At 46.6% G+C, this 25,228-nt stretch overlaps 3 protein-coding genes across 6 annotated transcripts in view; 1 reads left to right on the forward strand and 2 right to left on the reverse strand.

Annotated features, from left to right (window-relative positions):
- Positions 1 to 11,764, forward strand: col9a3 (collagen, type IX, alpha 3). The gene is made up of 32 exons (XM_037478270.2): positions 1 to 236; positions 1,008 to 1,076; positions 2,131 to 2,166; positions 2,861 to 2,932; positions 3,072 to 3,125; positions 4,419 to 4,454; positions 4,783 to 4,806; positions 4,910 to 4,963; positions 5,105 to 5,158; positions 5,314 to 5,355; positions 5,450 to 5,506; positions 5,619 to 5,672; positions 5,785 to 5,838; positions 5,922 to 5,975; positions 6,075 to 6,128; positions 6,261 to 6,314; positions 6,400 to 6,453; positions 6,530 to 6,583; positions 6,695 to 6,748; positions 6,831 to 6,875; positions 6,964 to 7,017; positions 7,135 to 7,188; positions 7,716 to 7,769; positions 7,852 to 7,923; positions 8,527 to 8,562; positions 8,698 to 8,742; positions 9,004 to 9,036; positions 9,565 to 9,711; positions 9,791 to 9,845; positions 9,945 to 10,127; positions 10,545 to 10,622; positions 10,787 to 11,764. The coding sequence occupies exons 1-32, from the start codon at positions 171 to 173 to the stop codon at positions 10,969 to 10,971; spliced, it is 2,037 nt and encodes a 678-aa protein (XP_037334167.2). The 5' UTR covers positions 1 to 170; the 3' UTR covers positions 10,972 to 11,764.
- Positions 11,765 to 12,308: 544 nt separating this feature from the next.
- On the reverse strand, positions 12,309 to 15,523 carry LOC119222013 (transcription factor-like 5 protein). Of its 2 annotated transcripts, XM_037478335.2 has the most exons (7): positions 14,914 to 15,523; positions 13,976 to 14,487; positions 13,768 to 13,894; positions 13,555 to 13,675; positions 13,294 to 13,471; positions 13,024 to 13,165; positions 12,309 to 12,696 (listed from the first exon to the last, which is right to left on the reverse strand). In XM_037478335.2, the coding sequence occupies exons 2-7, from the start codon at positions 14,476 to 14,478 to the stop codon at positions 12,571 to 12,573; spliced, it is 1,197 nt and encodes a 398-aa protein (XP_037334232.2). In that variant the 5' UTR covers positions 14,479 to 14,487; positions 14,914 to 15,523; the 3' UTR covers positions 12,309 to 12,570. The 2 variants fall into 2 exon arrangements, with proteins under 2 accessions (XP_037334232.2, XP_037334233.2); XM_037478336.2 differs by lacking the exon at positions 14,914 to 15,523 and having other exon boundaries at positions 13,976 to 14,588.
- A 606-nt stretch (positions 15,524 to 16,129) lies between these two features.
- Positions 16,130 to 25,228, reverse strand: part of LOC119221940 (uncharacterized) — a 28,525-nt gene continuing 19,426 nt past the window's right edge. For all 3 annotated transcript variants that reach the window (XM_037478155.2, XM_062562686.1, XM_037478157.2), the window contains exon 16: positions 16,130 to 24,503. In XM_037478155.2, coding sequence (XP_037334052.2) covers positions 16,606 to 24,503 — 7,898 coding nt within the window. In that variant the 3' untranslated portion in view covers positions 16,130 to 16,605. The remainder of the gene's footprint in view (positions 24,504 to 25,228) is intronic.

The raw sequence follows: 25,228 nt of genomic DNA on the forward strand, positions 1-25,228 counted from the left end.
TCAGCCCCTTCGGCTGGAGACTCGGGTTTATCTGGAACCAGGAGAGTAAATCCATTCAGGAGCTGCGCGCCGTGAGGTTAAAGGGGCCGGGGGAGCAGTGAGAGAGCGCCGGGAACCGGGACGGATTAAAACGGCTTTTCATTCCCGCCGAGACTGGTGTTTGCGGAGCCATGGCGGTGTTCTCTGCGCTTTGGGTGCTCTTACTGTGCCAGCTGCTGACATGTTCCTCTGCCCAGGTAAGGTGGTCCTCAGTCCTTCCCCCGGCCGCGTCCCGTCTCAAAGATGCTGCGCTTCTCTTAGTTGGTGTTTTTTGTTGGTTTTGTTGGTTTTCATAGCCAAAGTATATATATATATATATATATATATATATATATATATATATATATATATATATGCTTTGGCCCCAGCATGCATGCCCCAGCATACCTGCTAGAATCCGTTTCTATCTGATTTTACACAGTGAATGTAAATACTCCTGTATTCCCCCTCTGCGCTCCTGCAGGCCTTTCTTTGCCCCCCCCCCCCCCCCTCCCTCAGACTAGACTACTAGTCGTTCGCACTATTTGGTGAATTCGGGGTAACGTTTTCACCGGAGCCTGTGGAATGCACGGACCGCAGATCAGCGCACAATGCCACCTCTGTCCGCTCAGACTGCAGCAGGAGCTCTGCGAAGTGCGTTTATTTGGTTTAAATGACCTATGAAGGGCTTTATCACGAGTCTCTTATTTAAGCTCCATCTTGTGCGTAGAAGTCTGAAAAGAGTATTTAAGCACGCCTGTTAACATCATGAGATATGTTGAATTTCATATAGTTACATCTTTAGAGTGAATACTTTTTATTAAAGCTTTACACATTTTCTCACCATCATACAGGTCGACGCAGACATTTGTCATTGCCGTTATTTCAGTTTATGCCAAAGCACAAAAACCTCATTCAGGAATTGGATTGTTGGTGACGGAGGATGCACAATGCAGGGACTTATTATCTGATGAAATGTTGTGTTGCAGAGGCTGGGACCCAGAGGAGCTCCTGGGCCCCAAGGACCCGAAGGGCCACTGGGAAGGGATGGCACCGATGTGAGTTGAACAGAACAGATCCATTCTATTTGAAAATGATTGCTCCTCGTAATAGTTTCGGGTTTAATCAACTTCGCTGAGTGAACAAATGTTAGCCTCTCATTGGAATGGGGATTGAATCATTTTACTGATTTAGTTTTCAATCTTTTAAGAAAAATTGGGTTTCACGTTACAGATAAAGTTGGAATGTTTTGTACATAAAAGTCACTCCCAGTTGTCTTTGAAAGTTGTGGTGGAAAGTGTTTTCTTTGTGCTTGAATGGGGCTGAAATGTTTCTGCACGTTCGTTTTTAAGTTACATTGACTCCTCCCCAAGCCCCGCCCCCGAGTATGACATCATAGTAGTGGATGCCAGGTAGGCAGGGTTTGAGTGTCTAATAAATGGACTTCTGAAGGTGAACAAGTATTAAAAACTGCCCAGTTACTTTTCCTTTCCTATTTAACTTCCAATCAAACTTAAATCATATTCATACTGGGACAAGCTTGACACTTACCTGGTCCTTAAGTCATTAAATGTCCACCTCCTATGTGTGGATTTCCATCTCGTCGGTAAATATTGACAATACCAGAACAGGCCACTGAGACTGATGCCGCCAGACTTCCTGATCCAACTTTTTAAACGTCAAAAGTACCAACGTGATGACTGAAGTCACAAAAGAAAATTGGACTACAAGGAAGGTGTTAACAGTTGTTAACAAAGGAATTCCCTTTTATATCACTTGTAACATTTTTTTTTGGTTCAAAGAAATAATTTCTTTATAAGTTCTTTATCAATGTCAGCAATTCTCAAGTTGTGATTATTTTTAGTAACTCGTGTAAAGTCTGGTCTCACAGAGGGCCCATTGATACATTACCTTCCCTTTGAGACCATCTAGGGTTTCCCCTCGCACCTCCAGCCCCCCCCCCGCTCCCTCTCTGTGCAAAACAAACTACTGGCCATTTGGTGGGTTTAGTGGAGTTTCTTCTCCCCCCACGAGTGAAGCTGCAGCGTACATCAAGTGCACATTTTATCAGGCTGTGTGTGTGAAGTAATTTCTTTCAATTCTCGTTAACAGGGAAAACCGGGACCTGCTGGACTACCGGGGAAAATAGTATGTTTTTCCAACACATCAAGTCTGTTCTATTTGGACTGTATGAAGGGTCATCAGGCCGCTGATGAACATTTCATGCTGTGAAATAATGTTTTTTTTCTTTAAACCCCTTTTTTTAATGAACATAATTTGATGCAGTAAGTCTTTCGGATCTTCTCTTCATTTTCGAACAATCAGCACTTTAGAAGGTGCACCATGAATCAAACGTGATGGAGTTAGGAAAAAGAACTGCAGTAAATCCACTCAAGCTGTCAGAATAATAGAAGAGTGTTTCCAGTGAACTAAACAAGAAAATCCTCTTTTCCTACAAATTGTTTATGCAAAGTTTTATATGTACTCTATTTTGAAGGAAAGAATGAAATACAAATGTATGATTAGAATAAAATGAAAGACCCTTCCATGCTCTGCGCATGAAGAATTGACCGGTCTTTTGCCAGAAGGGAAATAATACCCCCGTCTTTTCTGCCCCCCCCCTTCCTAATTTTTGCACCTGATATGATCCACTGAAATAATTGTCTCAAATGGCTCCGCACTCTCACCTTGAACCCTCGTTTGCTGCCAGTTGTTGCCAGTTTTATTCGGCTGATGACGGTCAGAAGAAAGTAACATTAATTAGAACTTGCGTTCCCAATCATTGCGTTTCATAAATAATTGACTTGTTGTGCACTACTTCACAAAACCTTCATCTGTGTAGGGTCCCAAAGGGAAGGCGGGACTACCAGGCGGAGCAGGAAAACCAGGCCTGCCGGGACTCCCAGGGGTGGACGTGAGTGTCCATCAAACTGACTCTTCTTGCACACTTGCCTTTCTCAAAGGAATGTCAGGAATGAATGTTTAAACAGAGTGCCGCTTGTGTTATGGAAGGGAAATTAGGGTTCTTTAAATGCCATGTGCCTTCTCTTCAGGGTTTGACAGGTCCCGATGGTCCCGCTGGGAAGGATGGACCCCCGGGGGATTCAGTAAGTGTGTCTTGCTCTTTTGGCCTCCCCGGGGTACTTCGGAACCACTTAAAGATGCAACCAATTGAAAATGGGTGACCTTATCCACCCCAAACTGCCCCCACCCCCTATTAATCAACCAGTTGAGGTCAGCCACCTGCAGGAACACTGTACTCTGGTTCTAGAGGGGCTCGTATCCTCCGTCTGCATGGATCCGTCTACCCGGCTCACCCTCTTGGTGCTGGTATCTTTAATGAGGGATTTTAATTTTTTTGCCGCTTCCCTAATCCGGCCTGGAATGCACACAGTCTTCCCACCAACCCGAGAGGTTGCAGCAGAGGATAATGATGATGATGATCCGCTGCCCCGGGTGTTTATCCTCTGAGAGACACGCAACAGGAGACAGAATCACCAGCCTTAAGATATGAGAGGACTAAAGCTGGCGCAGCAGTAATCGGTGCTGACGAGATTTCTCATAATTGCCGGAAATCTGCGGAGCAATTTATTCAGAATAGAAAATGTCCAGCTGCCCCACGTCTTGGTTTGTGTGCCTTTGATGTCTTGTTTGCACGCTGAATGCGGTCGTGTAGCATCCCGGTGTCACGCTGCTTCTTCTTTATGCCCCTCCACCTCTCAGACAACAAACACAGCTGTGAGGGGGGTGGGGGGGGGCAAACAAAGAGCAAAAAAAAACAAGGCTAGCAGGTTTCTTTGCTCTAGATTGAGTTTGACACAGGTGAGCTAGCTGCCTTTATTGACTCTGAAGCTCCGCCCATCCAGGAAGCAGGGAAGGCAGGTGGAGGAACGTTAGGGAGTGGGAGGGGTTACCACGTTTAGAGGGGTCACAGGTGGGCCTCACGGGGCCGATCCCAGTCGCAGACGGGGTCTAGGGGCCGCTGTCGAACCTCTTTGAGACATTTACCAGCCCTTTGTGCATCCTTTCCACGAGTCAGCATTCCTACAGACTCTCCTGGGGGAACTACAATTCGTAGCGTTGTGACATTGTACACGGATTTACCAGAGGTGTAAAAAAAGGTAAACAATAATAAATGTAATAAAAAAAACACATGGGCGTTTTATAATGACATAATAATAATTGACTTAAAGATTCAAGATTGTACATAAGTCATCAGTTATCATTTATTAACAAAGCCATTTCAAGCCCCTGCAGCCTCTTGCACTGTTAACAGGTGACATCAGTCGAGTCCCTCAGGGTCCGGGTTTAAGTGGGACACTGGGTTTGGGCCGTGCTTTCTTTCTTGGTTTAATGATGTCTGTGAGGTTGATTGTGGTGTTCTGACCTTCTCTCTAAAGGGAGACCCTGGACCTTCTGGGCCACCTGGACCTCCTGTAAGTACCTCCACACACACACACACACACACCATGTAACACCTCCGAAGCATCCCGGAGCTACGCAGCAGTCGTTCCTCCCGTCCGCTAACATCCTCAAGTTAATAAATTCTGCTTCTGTAAAGTCTAGACTGGAACTCAGAAGCCTCATCTGACATCAAGGCAACACAAACACCGTCAGAAACACTGTCACATGTCGGGTTAACAAACTCTCAAAGCGTAATCAGAGCAGTGACGCCTTCACGCGGTGGCTCTCGATGCCACTGAGCAGATCGAATGATCCCCTTGGTATGCGTGAACTTAACGTGCCTTCCCGTGTCTTCCGTAGGGCAGAGGGAGAACAGGAGCTGCAGTGAGTACACGGCACCATCCGCTGATCGATGCGGGTACACGTTACACGCTGCTGCCGCCCCCTAATTGCCTGCGTTAATCCGCTGTCGTTTTTGTTTTTACAGGGACTTCCTGGAACCAACGGGTGGCCCGGCGGAGTCGGACCCCAAGGTCCAGCGGTGAGTGTCCAACCTTTTTCTACCGCTAATTTGAGTAGTTGAAAATCCGGTGAAGGTCGAAGATCCGATTGGCGGCGATAAGCAAAACACATTATTTTCAAGTTACTGTTCAAACCTCGCTGCTCTTTATCCGTCTCCCAGGGTGCCGAGGGTCTTCCAGGACTTCCCGGACCTTCCGGCCCTGACGGACCGCCGGTAAGTGCAGCGCTCAAGAAACGTGCTTGACGACTGTTGCTGCTGCTGAAGTGACTCTATTTCCACCAGCGGCCCACCAGTGAATCTCTTGAGGGGTCTATGTGAAATGCAGGGACTCACTGACGCGTGTTGTGTTTCCCTCCCCCCCCCCGTAGGGTCTTCCTGGCACCCTGCAGGATCTCAGCGGCGACCTTCTGGTAAGTCTGTGAGAGCGGCGCGAAGACGACGCAACGCAACACGCCCGGTAGCGGAGTCCTCAAATGTGTCCTCTTGTGTCCCCCCCCCCTGCAGTGTCCCGCCATCTGCCCCGCCGGTCCCTCCGGTCCGTCTGGGATGCCGGGATTCAAGGTGAATAAAGTGTCCGCCACTTGTCCCATTCGAATGAAATGCTTCTTCGTCGGCCACGACGTGGTCGGCCACGACGTGGTCTCCTCACCCGTCTGTGCTTCTGCTCATGCAGGGTCACACGGGGCATAAGGGAGACAAGGGAGAGGTCGGAAAAAACGGAGAGAAGGTGAGTTTCGTCCTATGTGACATAGATGCGATAGGTGATCGAAGAAGGCCGAGTGTGTGCAAAACATTGTTTTTGTTATTTTCTGTAATTTGGTGTCCCGCTTCGTCTCCAGGGTGACTCCGGGCCACCCGGCCCACCAGGTATCCCTGGGACTGTGGGTCTGCAGGTGAGTCACACAGAGAGTGACATTTGAGGAAAACACAGGGAGGTTTCAAAGTGTCTTCATGATGTTCTGCCGGTGTGTTTCAGGGCCCACGTGGTCTCAGAGGTCTACAAGGCCCAATAGGATCCGTAGGAGACAGAGTAAGCACCCGTCCCACCACAGCCGCTCCTTCCCTTGTCCTGCTTCCTCCCGCTCACAGCGCAGGCGTCTCAATCCGTGTGCTCTTGCTTTGTCCGTAGGGCCTGCCCGGTTTCAGAGGCAAACAAGGCATCGCTGGCATCATCGGAAAGACAGTGAGTCTCGCCGTTTTTGTAAAGCACGTGCAGTAAAACAAATAAAAGCGTTTGGTGGTAGTAGTTCACGTCCTGGATAGACGGCTGGTCCCATCAATGAATAGCTGTGTGTGTTTCATCTGATGCCTCCAGGGCGATGCGGGAGAAAAGGGACCACAGGGATTCAGAGGATCCAAAGGAGAAATTGTCAGTGGCATATTTTATGTTGTGATTAGTTTCACCCTTCTTTGTAGCACACATATAAATGACAGCCTGATGTGTCTTCCAACAGGGGAAAATCGGTCCCAAAGGAGGTCCCGGAGGATCTGGACCCAAAGGGGAGCCTGTAAGTGCGTATTTGATTATAGATTATAGATATCTTGATATAAATCACCTCTCAGATCGTGTAATGTGTTCTGCAGGGTATCCCTGGCAGAGATGGCAAAGACGGTACCCCCGGATTGGATGGTGAGAAGGTAAGTTGAACCTTTCCTTCCTGCATCCCCCGGTCTTAAATGGGCTGCACACATGACAGGAATGTGCGAGCAAAGCTGGTGTCATGGTGACGGTGTTTACTGTGTTGACAGGGTGATGCTGGACGCCACGGGGTAGTTGGAGAGAAAGGACCCAACGGACTTCCTGTGAGTCTTTGGAAAACGTCTCATGAAGGACGTCCTCTCCAGTCTGAGTTTGATTATAACTCTCTATATATTTGGTGTGCAGGGTCTACAAGGAAAAGCTGGTTCAAAGGGGTCTACGGGGGCAGTTGTGAGTATTAAGACAAGTTAGAGGATTTTAAAGATTACATTTTGATCCTGGAAGATAACATTGATCTTCTCTTCTTTTTTTTCTCCAGGGGGATCCAGGGAAGTTTGGGGAGACAGGACCCTATGGAGAGCCAGGTATTCCTGTATGTATCTGATGGGCTTTTCTTGGGGGGGGGTGGGGGGGTGCGGGAGTCGCAGCATCGCTGTCATGTCACTTAACCTCACAACGCTGAGACTCTGCTGACTGTCTCCTCCCTCAGGGTGATATCGGCGTCCCAGGAGAGCGGGGGATACCTGGACCCAGAGGCGTGGCCGTAAGTCAATGCATCCACCGTGAACTAAACGGCGTCTACTAATAATCGTTACCCCATTTAGAAGCCAGGTGATTATTTCCTCTGCACGGATAGTTCTGTTCTGATTCGACCAATTTACAGACTCAGTTTTCCAACACTTTAAAATGCGTTGTCATAACAACCGGTGTGGATATTGGAATGTATCGAGACTGCAGCATACACCCCGAGGTGACACTAGAAGAGCTGAATATTAACATGCCGCCGCCCCCCCCCCCCCCCAAAGTTAATGATATGCTACTGTGGCTCATTCAGTGGCTGGCTGAGATGGAGGGAGCAGTGATGAGAGCAGGTATTCAGAGACAGAGAGGTCTTTGTTTTTATCATAAGAACCTGCAGCCAGCGGGAAAGAAGCCGATGAGACGAACACAGAGATGAACACACACTTTACACAAACCATCACGCCAGTTTCTCTGCATCTCTGTATTTCTATTCACTTCCACCATAAGCTCTTCCCAGTAGGATGACAACACAACGTCTGTTCCCAACAGGGAGGCATTGGGCCGACGGGCAACGCTGGACCTCAGGGAGTGAAAGGCTTCCAGGTCAGTTGCATGACATCCGCCCTCCGTTCACTTTCACTTGACTCACTCTCCTCACTGGCTGTGTGGGTGTCACACACTGCAGGGGGTTACCGGAGCCTTGGGGGATCCAGGTCTTCCAGGTCCAACAGGTATTCGCGGAGAGTTTGGCGAAAGGGTGAGTTCGACATATGTGACAATAATCAATGTGTCTCTGCGCTCAACGTCATCCAAAATAATCCATGATACTGTATAAATAATAATTTATATATTTTCTTGGTTTATTGAATTATACGTTATTGTCTCATTTACAATTAGTAAAGCGTTTGCTTTGTAAGAATACAAAAAAGAAAATCTATACTACTAAGTATAGTACTTATTATACCACTTATGAAAACCGAATCAATTGATTGACTCATCGTTCCAACTACAACAAAACCAGGTGAAATCTCCTTCAAACATGAAGCTTTTTAACGTGCACACACACACACACACACACACAGACCCACGCGGTACAGTGTGTCGGTATGCGGGACGTCCCACCTCGGCCCTGTTGGTAAAAACTCTGCAGAGACCTCAAACACAAAAAGGCCCCCTGTTCAGAATCTGGGGACGGGACAAAGCCGGTCTTTGTAGCGCTGCAGGTTCCCCTCAAACGGCCCACCGCCCTTCCCCTCATCCCCCTTTCCTTCTGCCACAAATATCTCTCATATATTCTCCACCCCCCCCCCCCCCTTCTCTCTCTCTCTCTCGCTCTCTCCCCCCTTTTTCAACCCCGTAGGGTCCAGTTGGAGCTCTCGGACCTAAAGGAGACATGGTAAATATTTAAGTCAAGTTTAAACACAATGTGGCCACCCAAGATATCCCAGACTTTTCTTTAATGGTAATAATGAATAAATAGTTAACTGAAGCGGTTGAATCAGACAATTGAGATGCCCTCTTGTGTCTCCAGGGTGTGGCAGGAAGTGACGGCCTGCCAGGAGAGAACGGAGAGCCGGTGAGTGTCTTCTTGGGTCCAAGTAGTGGTTGACCCGACGGAGTCGTTTCTTCGTCAGCAGCTTGATGGATTTATAACCGATTTCTGACACGTTGCACATCTTCACCTTTGCTTCACTTGTATCTTATTAAATCACCTGTATCACTCGGTTGAATCCTTGGTGTGCAGTGACCTGCAGCAACGGTGCCTCACGTATGAAGTTGGAAGTTTGAAGCTGTGTAACGTTCTGCTTTTTTTTGTACCCACTTCTTTATTCGGCAGGGTCCTTTCGGCCCAGTGGGACAAAAAGGAGAGGTGAGCTGCATCCATGTTGTCATCTACGTTTTGTTTCTCCTGTTCGCTAGATACACAAACCTCGTCAGATCAGATGTTGTGCGTGGGTGTAATTAGCAGCGACTCCCTCCATGTCAACGACTCCCTCACTGAACTTGAAAAAAATGCAACCCGGCTCCGAGCGGTTGCCCCCTCGTTGGGAGTCATTGCACACATGATTCCGCTTCACATTCCAGGTTTAATAGGATTAATTAGTCAGGTATTGCTGCTTTAGCCACAGGGGGGGGGGCTGTATTAAGCCACAGCACAACTCATGCAATTAGAGATAAAGCACTCACGAGCCTTCCTTTCGTTCGGTGTAATTGTCGGGGTTCACGAAGCCGTTAGGAGGCCGCCCCGCGCGCGCGCAAGGACCTGAGCAGACCCAGACCGCCCCCGGCTGGTATTTATTGAACGATAGAATCTGAGGCTTTTGGGTGAATTTAGTTAATTTCGGCTTTTTTGCAAAATGTTATTAGTTCCCTAATGAAGAGTTGTTGTTGTTTAAAGTCAGGGAAGCGGGGCGAACTGGGGCCTAAAGGCGTGACGGGTCCACAAGGAGAGCTCGGGGCCAGAGGGCTTCCAGGAAAAACGGGACCAATGGGCTTCCAAGGGGAGCAGGGTCGGCCCGGAATCGCAGGAAAGACCGGCGTTCCTGTAAGTGTTGTTATTTTTGGTGTTTTTTTTTAATGTTCCCGTGAGGCGTTACAAACGCTGCGTTCTCTTTTTGTCTCAGGGTAAACTGACGAGTGAGCAGCACATCAGAGAGCTGTGCGGCTCAATGATCGATGGTGAGACGTCTCTCTAAGTCTCTCTCTGTGGGTTTGAATAAAAGGCGGAGCCTTGATGATTTGCCTTTTTTTTTTTTTTTTATTCTGTCCACCACGCAGACCAGATCGCACAGCTGGCGGCTAACCTTCGTAGACCCCTGGCCCCTGGCATGGTGGGCCGACCAGGCCCCGCGGGGACTCCGGGGAAGACGGGAGTGGCGGGCTCGATCGGGCACCCGGGTCCACGTGGGCCCCCGGGCTACAGAGGCCTGCCGGGAGAGCTCGGAGACCCGGGACCAAGAGGTGAGAATAGTGGAATCAGCACCGAATGTAGATCTAATGAAAGGAGCCAAAAAAGTCAGTTGAACGGTGATGTAAGATGATCCTTGGCTTAAGTAAATGTAAAATCCCTAATCACAAGTGCATCAGCAGAAATAAGGGTTACTATTACTACAGAAAAAAATCACTGTGACAGACATTGGTTTAGATTAACACAGACACATCACTTAGTGCATCGTTAATTTAAAATGTTTTGCATCCGGTGAAGTACTTTAATTCAGTGCCTCTTAGAGTTGAATCTGAGAGCTTGTGAAATGATAACAGGGCCAGAAAGAAAAGGTCTTTAACTGAAAAAATTAAACATGTTTTTGAAAGGTGGCAGGGTAAAAACATTTTTTTTTTAAATCCAACAAGTTACATTCCACCACTTCTTCCCTACAGGGGATGTTGGTAACCATGGTGACAAGGGACCCATTGGCAAAGCTGTGGACGGGCCCGCTGGAGACCAAGGATACCAAGGTTTGTGGCCTGAAGCAGTAATTAGAGCTTGAATGTTGGATATTCCCAGATCTAAAGTCTGTACCCTCTTCATAGAGACACCTTACTCGGAACATTTTGACTTCTCGCCTCAGATGTGAAGTGAGAAAGGTCTCTTTGGCTCATTCCCTTTACGCCGTCCACAGGTCTTCCAGGAGTACCTGGAATTGTTAAAGACGGCCGTGACGGATCTCCGGGAGACCCGGGTGAGCCCGGAGAGGCCGGCAGGGTAGGTAGGACGGGGCACCAGGGACCTCCAGGGATCTGTGACACAACGGCCTGCCAGGGAGCATCGGCCGCTGGAAAGTCCTCCAACCCCAAAAACCATTAAGAAGCCACCTCCTGCAACGCGATGCCGTTCCACCCCAAGGAGGGAAGGGTGATAAGTGAGGGAAGGAAGGAAGGAAAGGAGAACGATCACAAGAAATTTCCTCTTTATTTAAATACATGTATCACAACATGGGAAGAGTAACATCAAACAGGTGATAGAGGAACATCCCAGGAGTGACATGAATACCAGAGCAACTGAGAGACAAAAAAACACCGAGATGACATCCAGAAAATAAAAGAACAAGAGGCACCGGAGAGTCCGAGAGACCAACCGCATTGCTCCATATTCTACAGAATCACATAAGAAGACTTGACCTACAAACAACTGGAAAACGATTGAGTCCTTTGGTGTGTAAAAACTTTGTACATGTTCCCAAGCCACAGTTACCTCGGTTAACATCCTTCCGGCAGATGGCATCGTGCATGTATCATGGCCCGTTAATGTAAATCACAGGTATGACCTCAACATCCGAGCTTACAGTGTAAGATATGGAAATAAGAAACTGAGGCAAAAAGCCTCCGTCAAGGAGCTGTGTTTGTGTTGTAAAAGGAATAAAAAAACAAATACAACGGTGCCCAGAAATTGTGTAGATTAATGCAAAAACTTCTAACTTTTCAGTCTTTTTTAAAAAGAAACATTTGCTTCTTTGTTTTTTCAATTACATGTGAAGTTGATTCTCTAGATTTGAGAAGGAAAACCTAAATAAAACTTGTGGATGTCTAAATGAGACATTGTAAAACTAATTTAATAATTGTAGAAGCAAATATATATATATATATATATATATATATATATATATATATATATAAATATATATATATATATTCTTTTTTTAAACTACAATGACCACATCCACTATGTACTACCAGTGCTGTAACTATTAAATATACATGACCTTAAATACTATTTATTAATTGTGGGTGACTGTTGTATGTACAGTAAGATGCTACAGCGACATGTTGTAAGAAAGAACAAATAAAGCCACTTTTCAGTAAAACATTACTCTTCTCTACATATCAAATGAACAGTCTGTATGTCAGAGTAATGTGCCAACGCCACAAAAAAAAAAGTAATGCCATTAATTCACAAAGTAGCAACCCTCCAGTATTTCAGTGCATTTACAAACATTTTATACACTTTTCTTTTTGGAATCAAGCATGTAAAAAGTTTACTTATAATAAAAATATACGATAGCTGAAGAGATAAATTCAAATCATTACTATGCACTATCAGTTTTTTCAAAGGGAAACTGCCCCCTGTGTATAGCTCAATGAAGTGTGTGTGTGTGTGTGTGTGTGTGTGTGTGTGTGTGTGTGTGTGTGTGTGTGTGTGTGTGTGTGTGTGTGTGTGTGTGTGGAAGGAATACCTTCCATCACTATCCTGACGCAGAGGGGTTTGCTGGAGTAGACCAGACATGTTGCAGCATCCGGTGGAACCGAGACTGGAAACTTTCCACTTTCGAAACAAGCGTCATGTCGTCCGAAGCAGAGCTCCTCTCAAGAGGAGGCATTTTGTCGTTTCTAATGTTACAACCCATGGGCGTAACCCTTAGCCACTAGCTATCCTAAACGTACTCACACGTGTGTCGCAGTGAGAGGGTCATTGCTCGACCCCATGAGAGATGCCCAGAGCCTCATCCGTCAGCTGGTAGATCGCGTCCAGGCCGAGAGAAGAGCTGGAATTAAGAAAGGCTTCTTTTCCATCAGCGCATGCGTTCTGGAACTCCTGTAAAAGCGGGAAGAATAGCACATGATTGTGGCTGAGTGTGTGCCCACGTAGCCTGCACCTCTTCACTCCAGGTTTGCTGCAAAGATCTATTTTTTAGCTTGTAAATAAATTTCCTCAGGCTGAAATGCTAGGGGATCCACCACAGACAAATAATAAAGTTGATTTGATTTCACGCAGTAAAAGGAAGGACAATTGGATAATAACAAAAGCCTTATTGAGCCATCTGCATTATTTATTCGTTGGGCGGACGGATGGAGCAGCCGCGGGTTTCCAGCCTCAAATAATTTAGCAGCGGGATGATGAAGCCAATCGCCGCAAGCTCACTTCTTTGAAGGCGTTTCCGTATGTTTGCTGGAGGTATTGGAGGAAGACGGTGGTCCACTGCAGGGTGGTGACTTTGTCTGTATCCGAGTCACAGAACGGCACCAGCATGTTCAGCTCGTCACAGTACAAACGGATCCTCTTCCTGTGCACAAGCAAAGATGTTACCCGCGTCTCTATCAAGTGTTCATTAGGGAATAGCAGTGAGAGAATGAGTCATTAAGCGACCGGAGAGCTAATTACACACATTTGGTCATGGATTACTTGGCTCACCTGCGTTCCCTCTCCATGTTGTTGTGTCTCTCCCTGCGCTGGATGAGTGACATATGAGGTCGAGCTCTTTTCGAGGTGCCGCCCCCGCATCCTCCGGCGGAGTCCGGGGAAGCCGACGCAGGCCGGCCGGGTCTGGGGCCGCGGGGGCTTCTGTGCTTCCTGAAGACGGCCGCGTCATCTTTTCAGAAAAAGTATAACACTAAATGAAGACACAAACAGCGACGTGTGAAACAAGAGAGGGTACGGAGGACTGGTCATTACTTCCTATGGTCACCAACTGCTGCTCCTCTGTTGAGTTGCTGCCACTTGTGTAGTGGGCTTTCGTGACGACCCGGACTGGATGCTTGTTGGGTTCAACCATGTAAGGATTATTGCTAATCACCTGAGGTGAAAACAGGAAAACAGAGGATTGATCAGTGAATTCTACCTGTGCTCTCCAATGCAGCTACGCTTTTTTTTTTTTTTAAATCATACTTGTTCACATATGTTGGTGACTTGGTCAAATACGCCGCCTCCGTGCGGGAAGCAATCCTCAAACGGATTCGCCACGTGTACAACTGTCTCTTGCGCCTCTGCCGACTGCTGAAGCATTGTCAGAAAACTGAAACACAAAAACAGAGGTTTTGCACGTCTGGGAAGTGAGCACCAAGGGGGCAATGTTTACTGTATGAGTGACGCCTACTTGCTGAAACCAGCGGACTGGACCACTTGCGGTCTCGGGGTGTCGGCGGACAGGGCGTTGAACCTTTTCTCCAAGCAGACCCTGGCGCCCGATCTGGTTCGCGCCTGTGAAGCGCGCATCTCAGTCAGGGTGTCTTGGCCTCGGACCCTGGCCAGCACGGAACCCGGGACCACCCCGGGAGAACCCGGCGTCTTCTCTCCTGGCATCACCTGGTAGTGTTCATCGGTCAAGGTCGCCAGGTCAATAGCTCGAGTGGTGACGATGGGCAAAGCCGGAGCTTCGTCCTTATCCGTCGCAGCGTGGCGCCTGGCGGCGGGCGCGTCTGAGAGGGCGACGGCGTGCGGCTCCAGGTGTGGGTGGAAGAGGTGCTGGAGGTGTGTGTACTCGACCTCGGACATCTCCATCAGACCGGGCTCGGGTCCCGGCACCTGGCCGTGATCGATGGTCATGGGTGAAGGTGGTTCGTGGGGGAGGGTTGCACAAGCCGAGGGGTACGACGACATCCTTCACTTCTGGAGATCGAGGAAGAGAACGTGACGCTTCAAATAGTGACATCATCACAGGCGTTATAGCCTGAGTCCATGTTAATCAGCCACCCCGTGGAAAGACAACTCTCTCAGAATAATAACCTTAAACATTTGACTAAGTTATTCATTAAAATTAGCCGGAAAACTAAAAGTTAACGTTGCGATGTGTGAGTCGTTGCCTAGCTAACCACCAAAAGCAAAACGTTGGCTCGTGACTCGACGTTAGCCAAAGAGCCAACTTTAAGCTAACGCTCTTTAGCATTTGAAGAGCCGTTGGGGTGAATCTAACACGAACGTTAAAAAGTAAACAGCAAACTTATTAAAACTAAAGTTTTACTCTTCGATTTATACGAGTAAATAAAGATCCCTCCTCGGTGTCTGCGGGGCGTTATTCTTGGGTCACGGACTTACTTTGACGGCGCCGGGACGAAGGAGCGATGGCCGCGGTGGGCCGACACGTTAGAGCAGAAGAAGAAGATATCTGACCCGCACTGACCGACCTAACCGCTCAACAAGTTGCATTACACCCATCCGTCCTCTCACTCCTCACAAAATAAGATGTAGGGTTGTAAATTAATTGGATGAAGTATTTTCCCCCCATAACATGCTGCGCACGAACGCATTAGTGGTGACTTAAACTTGAATATTCTATTTACTAACATCAAACTATTGCAAATATCCCACCAACTGGCACAATATGTACTTGTAGGTTTGATGGACGGAGATTTTTTATTCAGTTAATTTTTTAACTTTTTGGTAACTATGGCAACATGTAATCGTCGTTACAATAAACGAGAGGAGTCTAAACGGGAGTCTAAATGCAGAGTTATGTGTAGAATCACACAGTAGACCATCGGAAACGGGCTATTCTCATTGTGTACACGGTTAGAGTTAATATAGAATAAGAAAGTACATCAATATTTGGTGGATGCTGTGATTCCTGCTGACTGAATGCTGTCGCCCTCTTCCGGTACAACATGAACTTGTTATTCCGACTTCATAACATCCCATGCAAATTTCTACTCTCTACAAAAATGTTATGGAAAAAATATATATTTATAAAGAATACATTAAGACTGAACAATTTCATGGGGCAAAAAAAACAATTTTATGACAAAAAATGTCCTAATTCGAGGTGGAATTGTTTTTTGAAAGAAAAGTCCAAATATGTTACGTTGATAAATGTTTTGAAAAAATGTCCAAATATGTTGGGTCCAAAAATGTTTTGAAAAAAAAAGTAAAAACAAAATCAAATACAGTGTTCCTTTTACCTGTTATGAGTCTAGATTGTTTTAAGATGCCTAATTATGGATATTTGCAATGTAAATGTCCTCTGCATTTCTTTAGATATATTGGGAGTAAACTCATAGCCTCCAAAAAAAAGTGTCTTTTTGCAGAAATCATGACCTGGTTTCTCAAGATAATACAGATCATGTACAGTACAATAGACTTGATTGATTGTAGCTGATTGTAGCTCTAAAACATGTACAGTTTAATTAATTATCACAAACAGAAAGGTTCTGGTACTTAATAGCTAATTTATTTTTCTAAATAATCCATTTAGGCACTACTGTATTGTAATTGATCAATTCTAAATTTTGATTAAAAAATCAAAACTTCATACAAATTTAAAAAAGGTATATCAATTTATTGACATCTTGCATTCTAAAAGAACAACAAAACAATCCATTTTTTCCAGCTAGATTCAGGCTACTGACATGGCTATGTTAAAAATCAAACAAAACAAAAAAAATGACATTCTCTGTACAAAACATTTCTTGCCATATCCATCTGAAAATGAATCACCTCAAAGTTGACGTGATTGATTAGTCATATTTCAATAAAAAAAAAAAAAATGCATCTACTTCGAATGCAAGAGAAATGTAATTAACTCAAATACTTCAGAGCATATCAAGCTACAATGTCTGATCTTCCGCATTGCTTTGCCTGTCTTTTTTAAATGAAAATGAAAGACATGGAACAACATTTTATGAAGAAAAAATACATTCAAGTTTGTTTTTTGCTGTAGTTTCTCTATTCAATGTGATTAGATATGACACCTAGTGTTCTGAGGGGTCCACGGGTTATGATTTTTGCTTGTGTCTAAATTGGCTTGACATTGCTTTCATTTGTTTTATTTTCTACACACGTATCCTGTTTAACAGTCACATTGCGCACTTCCTTATTTCCTTCTCCTTCCCCTTTGTTTTTTTCTTCAGCTGTGCTTTTTTGACCAGAAGGACTTGTCTCCTGCGTCCGTCTTTGCCCTTTGATTAACTCACGTTCTCGACTCCATGTCCTGTTTGTTGGGTGACCTAGTTCTTTCCGTTTTGGGCTAAGGACATCGGGATTGTTGATCATGTGATTTGGAAAGCGTGTTATACCTGTTGGAGTGGGAAGCAAGGCAGCTCTGTGTCTCTGGGGCTTTACTGCGTGCTGATTCTGAAGCTTGTCAAAACCGGGGTGTGAGTTTCCTCCTCTGTTTTGGGTTGGACCTAGGGATTCATTGTATGTTGCAGAATGTGGATCTCTACGGCCTTGGGATCTGTCAACTAGATGAGGACTATTAAAATGAGGTGATGCTGTCAGGTTAGGCCCTCTACTATCACACCCACCCCCCCTTATATTTGAACCCTGCATGTCATCCTTCAATTCTAACTCTGGGCCCATTTCTGGACCTCTTCTAGCAGATGTAGGACCCTCAGTGTGTGTATCCCACCTCCCATGTCCATGTCTTATATCTAACCTGTCAGATGCTCCCCTATCTGCTTTAACAAGCCCAGGCCTTCTCATACCTGCCCCTCTCCTTCCCCTCCTAAAATCGTGCTGTCTACCTGTTCTAGGGCTTTCCTCATCTACACCTAGTCTTTCAGAGGCTAATCCTGCACAATGTGAAAACCTCTCATCGGTCACTGGAGCTTCAAAGTTTGAATTTCTGTTTTCGGACCCTGTGAACCTTGAATCTGGACCTCTGGGGACTTTTCCATCATGACCTTCAATTTCAAAATCTCTCCTGTTGGGGTATGAATTCATTTCAGGTGCCCCACGTCCATTCATGCCTGGCCTTCTCATATTACCCCTTAAATCTGGCTGCATCCAGACGTTCTCAATATGCCCCCCTCTTAAATCTGATCCTGGTTGTCGCATATTTGGACCTCTTCTATTACAGCCTCGACCCTGTCTATTGTCAGGGTCTGTTTCTCCACTGAAAAATGATCCACGTCCCCTTCTATTTGGTTCAGCACCCCCTCTTTGTGACCCTCTCCATCTATTTCCAGGCCCTCCCCTACCAGGCCCTGGGTAAACTATATCTTCGTCACCCTGGACATGCCCTGGGCCCCTGCAAACAGGACCACTCCAATCATCTCCTCGACCTCTCAAAGGCTCTGGAAACTGTATATTTGGTCTTTCCTCTGTGAACCGTGACCCCCTACTTTCAGGGTCTCTCCATTCCTCACAAGGATCCTCCCAACTATGTTCTTTGACCTGTTCATCTGGACCTTCTTGGATGGAGCTTGGACCTCTGTTGCCATATCTTCTCCAATCATCTCCTGAACATTCTCTTTCATTTCCTACAGACTCCATACTGGGCCCTCTTTCATCTGACCATTGTTCTTCTATGCCTGTGCCTCTCCTATCAAGTGCAGAGCCCCTGAAGTTAGTCCCTTTCCATTTGTCTTCCCGATTTAGACTGCTTGTATCTGGCCGTGGTTCTCTAATGCCTCCCCTTATAGGCCTTGAACCCCTTACGTTTCGTCCTGTTCTATCAGCTCCTTGGCCTGCAATGTCTTGTCTCTCATGGATAGGTTCCGACCCGCCAAAGTCAACCCCTTCCCAGTTATCTCTTCTTGGCCTGAGACCATCTGAACTTGGACCTTTCTGTCTGATACCTCGGCCTCTAAAGTCCGGACCACCAGATATTCTGCATTCTGGTCCAAGGCCCTCCATATCTGGATGTCTTCGTTCTCCAGGCTCGTGTCTGACAAGCCCAGGGTACAAAACGCCTGGACATCCACTTTCAAAATTGGGATCTTCAAAGTCTGGACCTCTTGGACACATAATTTCAGACCCAGGACCCTCCATAACAGTTCTTTCAGGCCTCACCGCCATAATGTGTGGACCATGCCAATCAGACTCTGGACCCTCCATGTTTGGAGGTATACCTCCTGGTTTAAAATGTGGTCTCCTCATGTCTGGACCTCCAGGCACTCTACTGTTGGGCCCTGCACCATCCATACTAGAACATGGTCCTTCCGGCCTCATAAATGGACCCCTCCTGTCAAGTCCTGGCCCCTCAACATTTTGCTGTCCGCTTTGTGGCCCTGGACCCCTGATTTGTTGTCCTCTGCGTCCTCTACCATCAGGGCCTGTACCTTCAATGCCTTGACCAGATCTTTCAGGTCCCATTCCAGTAAACTCAGTTCCTGGACCTCTCAAATATGGTCCCCTCCTGTCTGCACCATGTATATCAGTGTTTTGATCTTCTAGACCCATCCTCTCAGGTCCTTGACCCTTCATGGAGATGCCTCTACTTTCGTACCCTGGCCCCCTAAATTCCAGACGTTCTGGTCCTCTTACCCCAGGCCCTAGACCATCAATAGTTGGATCTTTACTTTCAGGCTGTAGTCCCTGGAACCCAGGATGTCCCAGGCCTCTCCTGTCTGATTCTTGACTGTCCATAGTAGGACCTCTTCTTTCATGTCCCGTCACACTAAAGTCAGGAACTTCTGATTCTCTCCTGGCAGGCCAGAGACAACCCATAGTAGGATGTTCTCTATTAGATCCTGGTCCACTAAAATCTGAACCTCCTGGCCCTCTTTTGTTTGGTCCATGTGCCTCCATAGCAGAAACTCGCCTTTCAAGTTCTTCTCCTCCGATATCTGGACACCCTGATCCTCTACTATCAGGCCCAGGACGCTCAACAGATAAACTTCTCCTTTTTGTCTTTGATCCTCTGAAATCTGGACCTATAGGTCCTCTCCAGTCCGGCCCAGGACCTTCCATTGCTGGACTTCGTCTCTCAAGCCCTGATCCCCTGAAATCTGGACCTCCAGGGCCTCTCCTTTCAGACCCTGGGCCCTCCATGGCTGCACCTCGTCTCTCAGGATCTGGTCCCCTGAAATCTGTACTTCCAGGTCCTCTCCTGACTGGCCCAGGACCCTCCATAGCTGCACCTCTTATATGGGGTTCTGGGCCCCTGAAATCTGGACCTCCAGTACCTCTTCTGTCAGGCCGTGGGCCCTCCAAGGCTGGACCTCTCCTCTCGGGCCCTGGACCCTCCATAGCTAGACCTCTCCTCTCAGGATCTGATCCGGTGAAATCTGTACCACCAGGTACTCTCCTGCCTGGCCTAGGACCCTCCATAGCTGGACTTCCAATATAAGGTCCTGGTCCCCTGAAATCTGAACCTCTAGGTCCTCTTCGGTCCGGCCCAGGACCCTCCATAGCTATACTTCTAATATAAGGTCCTGGTTCCCTGAAATCTGTACCTCTAGGTCCTCTCCTGTCTGGCCCAGGACCTTCCATTGCTGGAATTCTAATATGAGGTCCCGGTCCCCTGAAATCTGGACCTCCAGGACCTCTTCTGTCAGGCCCTGGACCCTCCACTAATAAGCCTCTGCTTTCAGACCCCGTTGCCCGGATATCTGGCCTGTCAGGCCCAGGAATCTCCGTAGCTGGACCTCTTCTCTCAAGCCCAGGGCCTCTGAAATCTGGACCTTCAGATCCTCTCTTGTCAGGCCCAGGAACCCCCATAACTTTTCCTCTCCATTGAGGTCCTAGTCCTCTTAAACTCTGACCTCCAGGCTGATTCCTGACGGGACCCGGACCCTCTATATATAAGCCTCCGCTATCAGGCCCTGGACCACTGAAATCAGGACCTCTAAGTCCTCTTATCTCAGGCCCAGGACCGCCAACAGAAAAGCTTCCACTTTCAGCCCCTGGTCCCCTGAAATCTTGACCTCCAGGTCCTGTCCTGTCAGGCCAGGGACCTTCCATGGAGAAGCATCTTTCAGGCCCCGGCCTCCTGGAATCTGGAACACCAGGTCCTCTTCTGTCTGGACCAGGACACTCAATAGATAAACCTCTTGTATCAGGTCCCGGTCCACTGAAATCTGGACCAGGTCCAGGACCCTCTAAGGCTAGACCTCTCCTTTCGGGTCGTAGACCACCCATATCAGGTCCTCTAATTTCAGGGCGTGATACACCAAAATCTGGACCTGCCAGTATTCTCATTTCAGCTCCCTGACCCTCCAGCGTGGGCTCTTTTCTCTCAGGTCCTGTGAAATGTGGACCCTCAGGTTGTCTTTTAATAGGCCCCAGACCATCCATAACTAGCCCTCTTCTTTCAAGTACTGGTCCAAAGTCTGAACCACCTGGACCATGTATTCCAGGTCCTAAATTGTGCCTACTTTGACCTCTTTTGTCAGGCTCCTGTCCCATGAAATCAGCTTCTACCGGTCTCCTCCTTTCATGCCCGAGTTGCTCCATGTTGGGACCAATCATTTCAGACCTTGGTCCTCTAAAGTCTACTTCTGCAACCCCTCTTTTATCAGGCTGAATAATTCTAGGTCCATCTTCAAATGGCCCCTCTCTGACTGGACCTGGTCTTCTCCTATCTCTCCTTATCCAATCATCTCTTATGTCAGATCCTGGACCACTCAAATCTTGACCCCTTGCTTGGGGTGCCTGTCCTTTATTTTGACCCCTGTGTCCCTTCATATCCAGATCAACACCTGGTCTCAGACCTATCCAATCTGGATTTGAAATGTTTGGGAAGCCACCCCCTCTTGTATCTGAACTACCCATATCTTGATACTCATACATGGGATCTAATTCTCTTCTGTCCGTGCCATGCGCACTCCTTTCCGTCCTCATATCCGGCCGTAGTTCCATGAATTGTTCTCTAAGTCTGCTACTGCCTGGTCCACTACTTTCATTTATGTTTGACCCTGGTTTCCCTCTTTGTAGGCCCCACTTTTCATCTGTCATTGCCCCTGGAGCTCTGCCTTCTGAACCTGAAGCGGCATTTGAATCACTGAAGAATGCATCTCCTCCATGAGCCTGAAAACCCCTTTTTGAGTGACCCATTTCCTCTAAAGCTGCACTTGCATCATGCCTAGATTCCCTTTGAACTCGTCCCAAACCCCCAAAAGATGTACTAGTTCTCTTTATATCTGGACTCGGATCTGTTACATCACCACTCCTCAAAGTAGATCGGATACCTCCAGTATTTGGACTTTCCCCTTTATCTTTTTGGCTGCCACCTCTTCCGAAACTGGGGCCTTTCACTTCTGGGTTTACACCTGTCATACCAGTTACGTCTTGTGTTTGTGATCCATGACCACAATAGTTGGAACTTGTTACTTGCATACCTGGATCTCTCATAGTAGGCGCTGGGAATTGCATTCTTGTTTCTCTACTATCTGCATGTGGACTCATATGTCTAGGTTCACTCACTGGGTCTATTTCACTTCCTGGGCCTTTAGCATCTGTGCCTATAGCTGGAAGTACTTCACCTTGACCCGGAATGTCTCGATGCATTAAGCCTGGATTTCTCCCTTCTATCTGTTGGTCTGCCTCTTTCATATCCATATCTCGGAGTCCTGGATGATTCCTCTGGGCTCTCAAACCACTATATTTATTTTTTGATATTGAGCCTCCAACAGAAGGCCACAACATGTTGGACATTGTTGTTTGTCCTCCAATAGACAGAAAATTATCTTCAGTCTTAAGGTTGGTCGTTGAACTGCTGATATTCGTCAAAGGATCTGGGATTTCCTCAACTTTTCCAGAGTTAGTATTTTCTATGTTGCTAGGTTTCACAAATTGTGGCTCTGGATCAGGGCTGTGAGGAGAATCTCGAATGGGTGGATCTATTTCTCTTAAAGGGATCGTACTTTCGAATTTGCTCATAAACATTGTCTCCCGTTGGGAGGGCTTATCCATGTGTGTCGAAGAACCACTTTCTGTTTTATCTTGGTCAATGACTGAAGATTTTTGAGACTCCTGGGCATGTGGTGGTTCTAAAGTTTCAAGCTTCACGTTATGATAAAGTTCATGTGAACAGGGCGAAACGCCTTTATCAACGCTCTTTCCAAGATTACTTTTTTGTCCATCGGGGTCATTTTTAATAGTTGCCAGGGGAAATGATGATTTGTTACTCCCCACAAGTTGTCCAACAATATAGTCTGAAGAGTCTGAAACACTACACTGAACATTTACATCAGCTGATTTCTCAAGGACTTGTGGGGAAGCCCTTCTGCTCTGCTTTGGTGAAAGGGACTCTGAATTTTTTATTCTAGCAGAGGATGTGGATCTTCTACGTCCATGAGAATGCCGGCGTGAAGTATGCTCTTTGCGGTGCCGACCCTGACGTTCAGACGGCTCTCTAGCTCTATGCCTTGACTTTTCCCCTTCACTTCTTCTGTGTCTATCCCTTTCCCTACGTCTCCGGGAATGTGAAGGAGAACGCTGTTCTGATCTTCTTGAAGGACTTCTATGGCGCTCTCTTTCACGATGACTTCGCTTCTTTGGGGATAGCTTTCGCTTTCTGCTGTGGTATAAATTAAGAGAGCCCTTGCGGCCAGAAGTATATCCCGTTTTTGACGAAGAGGAATCACAAGTATTTAAACTTCCTCCTTGAAATACATCTTCTTGCATTTCATTAAAAAGAGATTCATCCTCAGGATCATAAGCAACATCAGAGTCTTCAATCTCACCAGCAGAGGAATACTGTTCATTTTCCTTTACATTGTCCTGTGTTTCTTCTTGCTCTTTAACAGTCTCTGTATCATTTTCGAAATTAAGGATGGCAGTTGAGTCTTCTAGTTTAACAGTTTGTGTATCCACGTTGGAACCGTCCACAGACTCTGTAGGGTTGCTGGTTTTGTCTGTCGATCCGGAAAGTTGACTGAGAGGCAAAGTTTTTTGTGGGGGAGACATCAGGTTATCAGAAACAGAAAAGTGAGCCATGAACATACCCACAGCCTCTCTCTGTTGACGGAGTGCTTCTTCCTGCTCCTTCAACTGCTGTTTTTGCTCTTCAATTTGCTTATTTAGCTCCTCAAGCATCCGCTGTTGTTCAGTTAGTGTTGCAGCTGAGACAACCACAGTGCCTGTAGGAATGTTCTGAATTACTCCAGATGGGGTGGAGGTTTGTGCTGGAGTTGGCGTTACAATCTGGGTAGAAATTGTGGTTGGGCATGATGGAGAATCTGATGTTTGAGTTGGAACAGGTGGTTTCGTTACATCACTTTGAATATCTGCAAAGATGGTCTCATCCTCTGGATCATAGGCCACACCATCATCTACAAAGCCTAATATTGCAGGGCCATCTGCCTTAATTGTTTTAATGCTCTTAGTAACCTGTCCATATCCCATTGCTGGATCGTACTCCTCTTCTGGGTCATATGGTCGGTCAAATTCATTTTGTTCTTCTTCTTCCATTTTTTTAACTTTAGATTTCTGTCCATACTGTTGGACAATTGGATCAACCATTGACCCAGAAACCTTCCCAACACTAACTGTTTTTGTTGATGTAGAACTTCTCTCAGAGGGGACCACAGTGTCATTATTGCCAAACAAACTTTTTAAGATCTGCAGCGGTGTTTTATTGCTGGGTGTTATGGGATTCTTTTCAGAGACGGTGGCCTCAGTGACAGCAACAGAGGATGAGGTTGAAACAGGTGGTTGTGTTATAATGGAAGTCACACAGGGTGGCATGGTCACTGAGCTGGAAGAGGAAGAGTCTGATGGGGACCCAGGGCAAGGTGGTGTGCCAGGAGGTGTGGTGCTAGCAGGAGTCATTGGATCGTATGGTTGGAACATTTCCGATCTGTCAGATCCATAGAGGACGGGGGGTTTTGGAATCCACATCGGGTCTTTGGACATTGGAACCTTTGGTCTCTTCTCTTCAATTTCCTGAGGCAAGCTTCCTGGACGTTTTGACTTCTGGATGACTGCTAGACCCAGGAGAAGATTGGGCCGTTTTTTTTCAAGACCTGTAGGATTAAGAAAAATTATTAGAACTCGTACATGAGTGTTTGCCTTAGGGCTGGGACCAATAACGGATTTATTCATAATAAAAAGAAACTCAAATGACACCAAATATTAAATGGCCAATTGCCTATTCCCCTGAACACAGTCCATACAATAACAAAATGCTGATTCACTATTGGAGTAATAATCTTTTTAGTGGGTTTTTATAACAAATGTTATTCCTAGTTATAATTTTATTTCGTGAGATGAGAACAGCTGCCCTATTGTCACGGTTTGGCTTCGCTTCCTGTTTTAGTTTGAAGTTTCATGTCTCTTGTGGTCCTGGGTTAACTTCACTTCCTGCCTTGTCTTGTGATTGCGTGATTGTCTCCACCTGTGTCCAATCACCTGCACCTCCCTTGTGTATTTAAGCCCTGTGTGCCTGTTGTCCCCTGTTGCGTCATTGTCTAAATGTCCCTCGTTGTTGGAGCACGTTTTGGTTTGGTTAAAGATAAAGAGCACTTGGATTGAAAACTCTGCGCTTGAGTCCTCCCTGTATCCTGCTCCAGCTCCGATTACGTGACACCTATCTTCCTCCTTCACTCTGACCCCTTAAACCAATTAGCATTATTAAAATGGGAAAAATGTGTTTAGTGAGATTTTGCAGCCTTGATGTAGTGGTTTAAAACCCCCAAAGTGTTCATTCTTGGGCCTTGGTGGTGTCTACATAGATGGTCATGCAGTCCCA

The sequence above is a fragment of the Pungitius pungitius genome, chromosome 1 (genome assembly GCF_949316345.1).
Source record: "Pungitius pungitius chromosome 1, fPunPun2.1, whole genome shotgun sequence".
Taxonomy (NCBI): domain Eukaryota; kingdom Metazoa; phylum Chordata; class Actinopteri; order Perciformes; family Gasterosteidae; genus Pungitius; species Pungitius pungitius.

Bases quoted from the DNA above. Each gene is read 5' to 3' on its own strand.
- col9a3 (XM_037478270.2), top strand. From the start codon at position 171: ATGGCGGTGTTCTCTGCGCTTTGGGTGCTCTTACTGTGCCAGCTGCTG. The intron at 1,077-2,130 runs GTGAGTTGAACA...TCTCGTTAACAG, and splicing joins TGGGAAGGGATGGCACCGAT to GGAAAACCGGGACCTGCTGG. The intron at 3,126-4,418 runs GTAAGTGTGTCT...TTCTCTCTAAAG, and splicing joins ATGGACCCCCGGGGGATTCA to GGAGACCCTGGACCTTCTGG.
- LOC119222013 (XM_037478335.2), bottom strand. From the start codon at position 14,478: ATGTCGTCGTACCCCTCGGCTTGTGCAACCCTCCCCCACGAACCACCT. The intron at 13,676-13,767 runs GTATGATTTAAA...TTTTCACCTCAG, and splicing joins TCACCAACATATGTGAACAA to GTGATTAGCAATAATCCTTA. The intron at 13,166-13,293 runs GTGAGCCAAGTA...GCTTGTGCACAG, and splicing joins AACATGGAGAGGGAACGCAG to GAAGAGGATCCGTTTGTACT.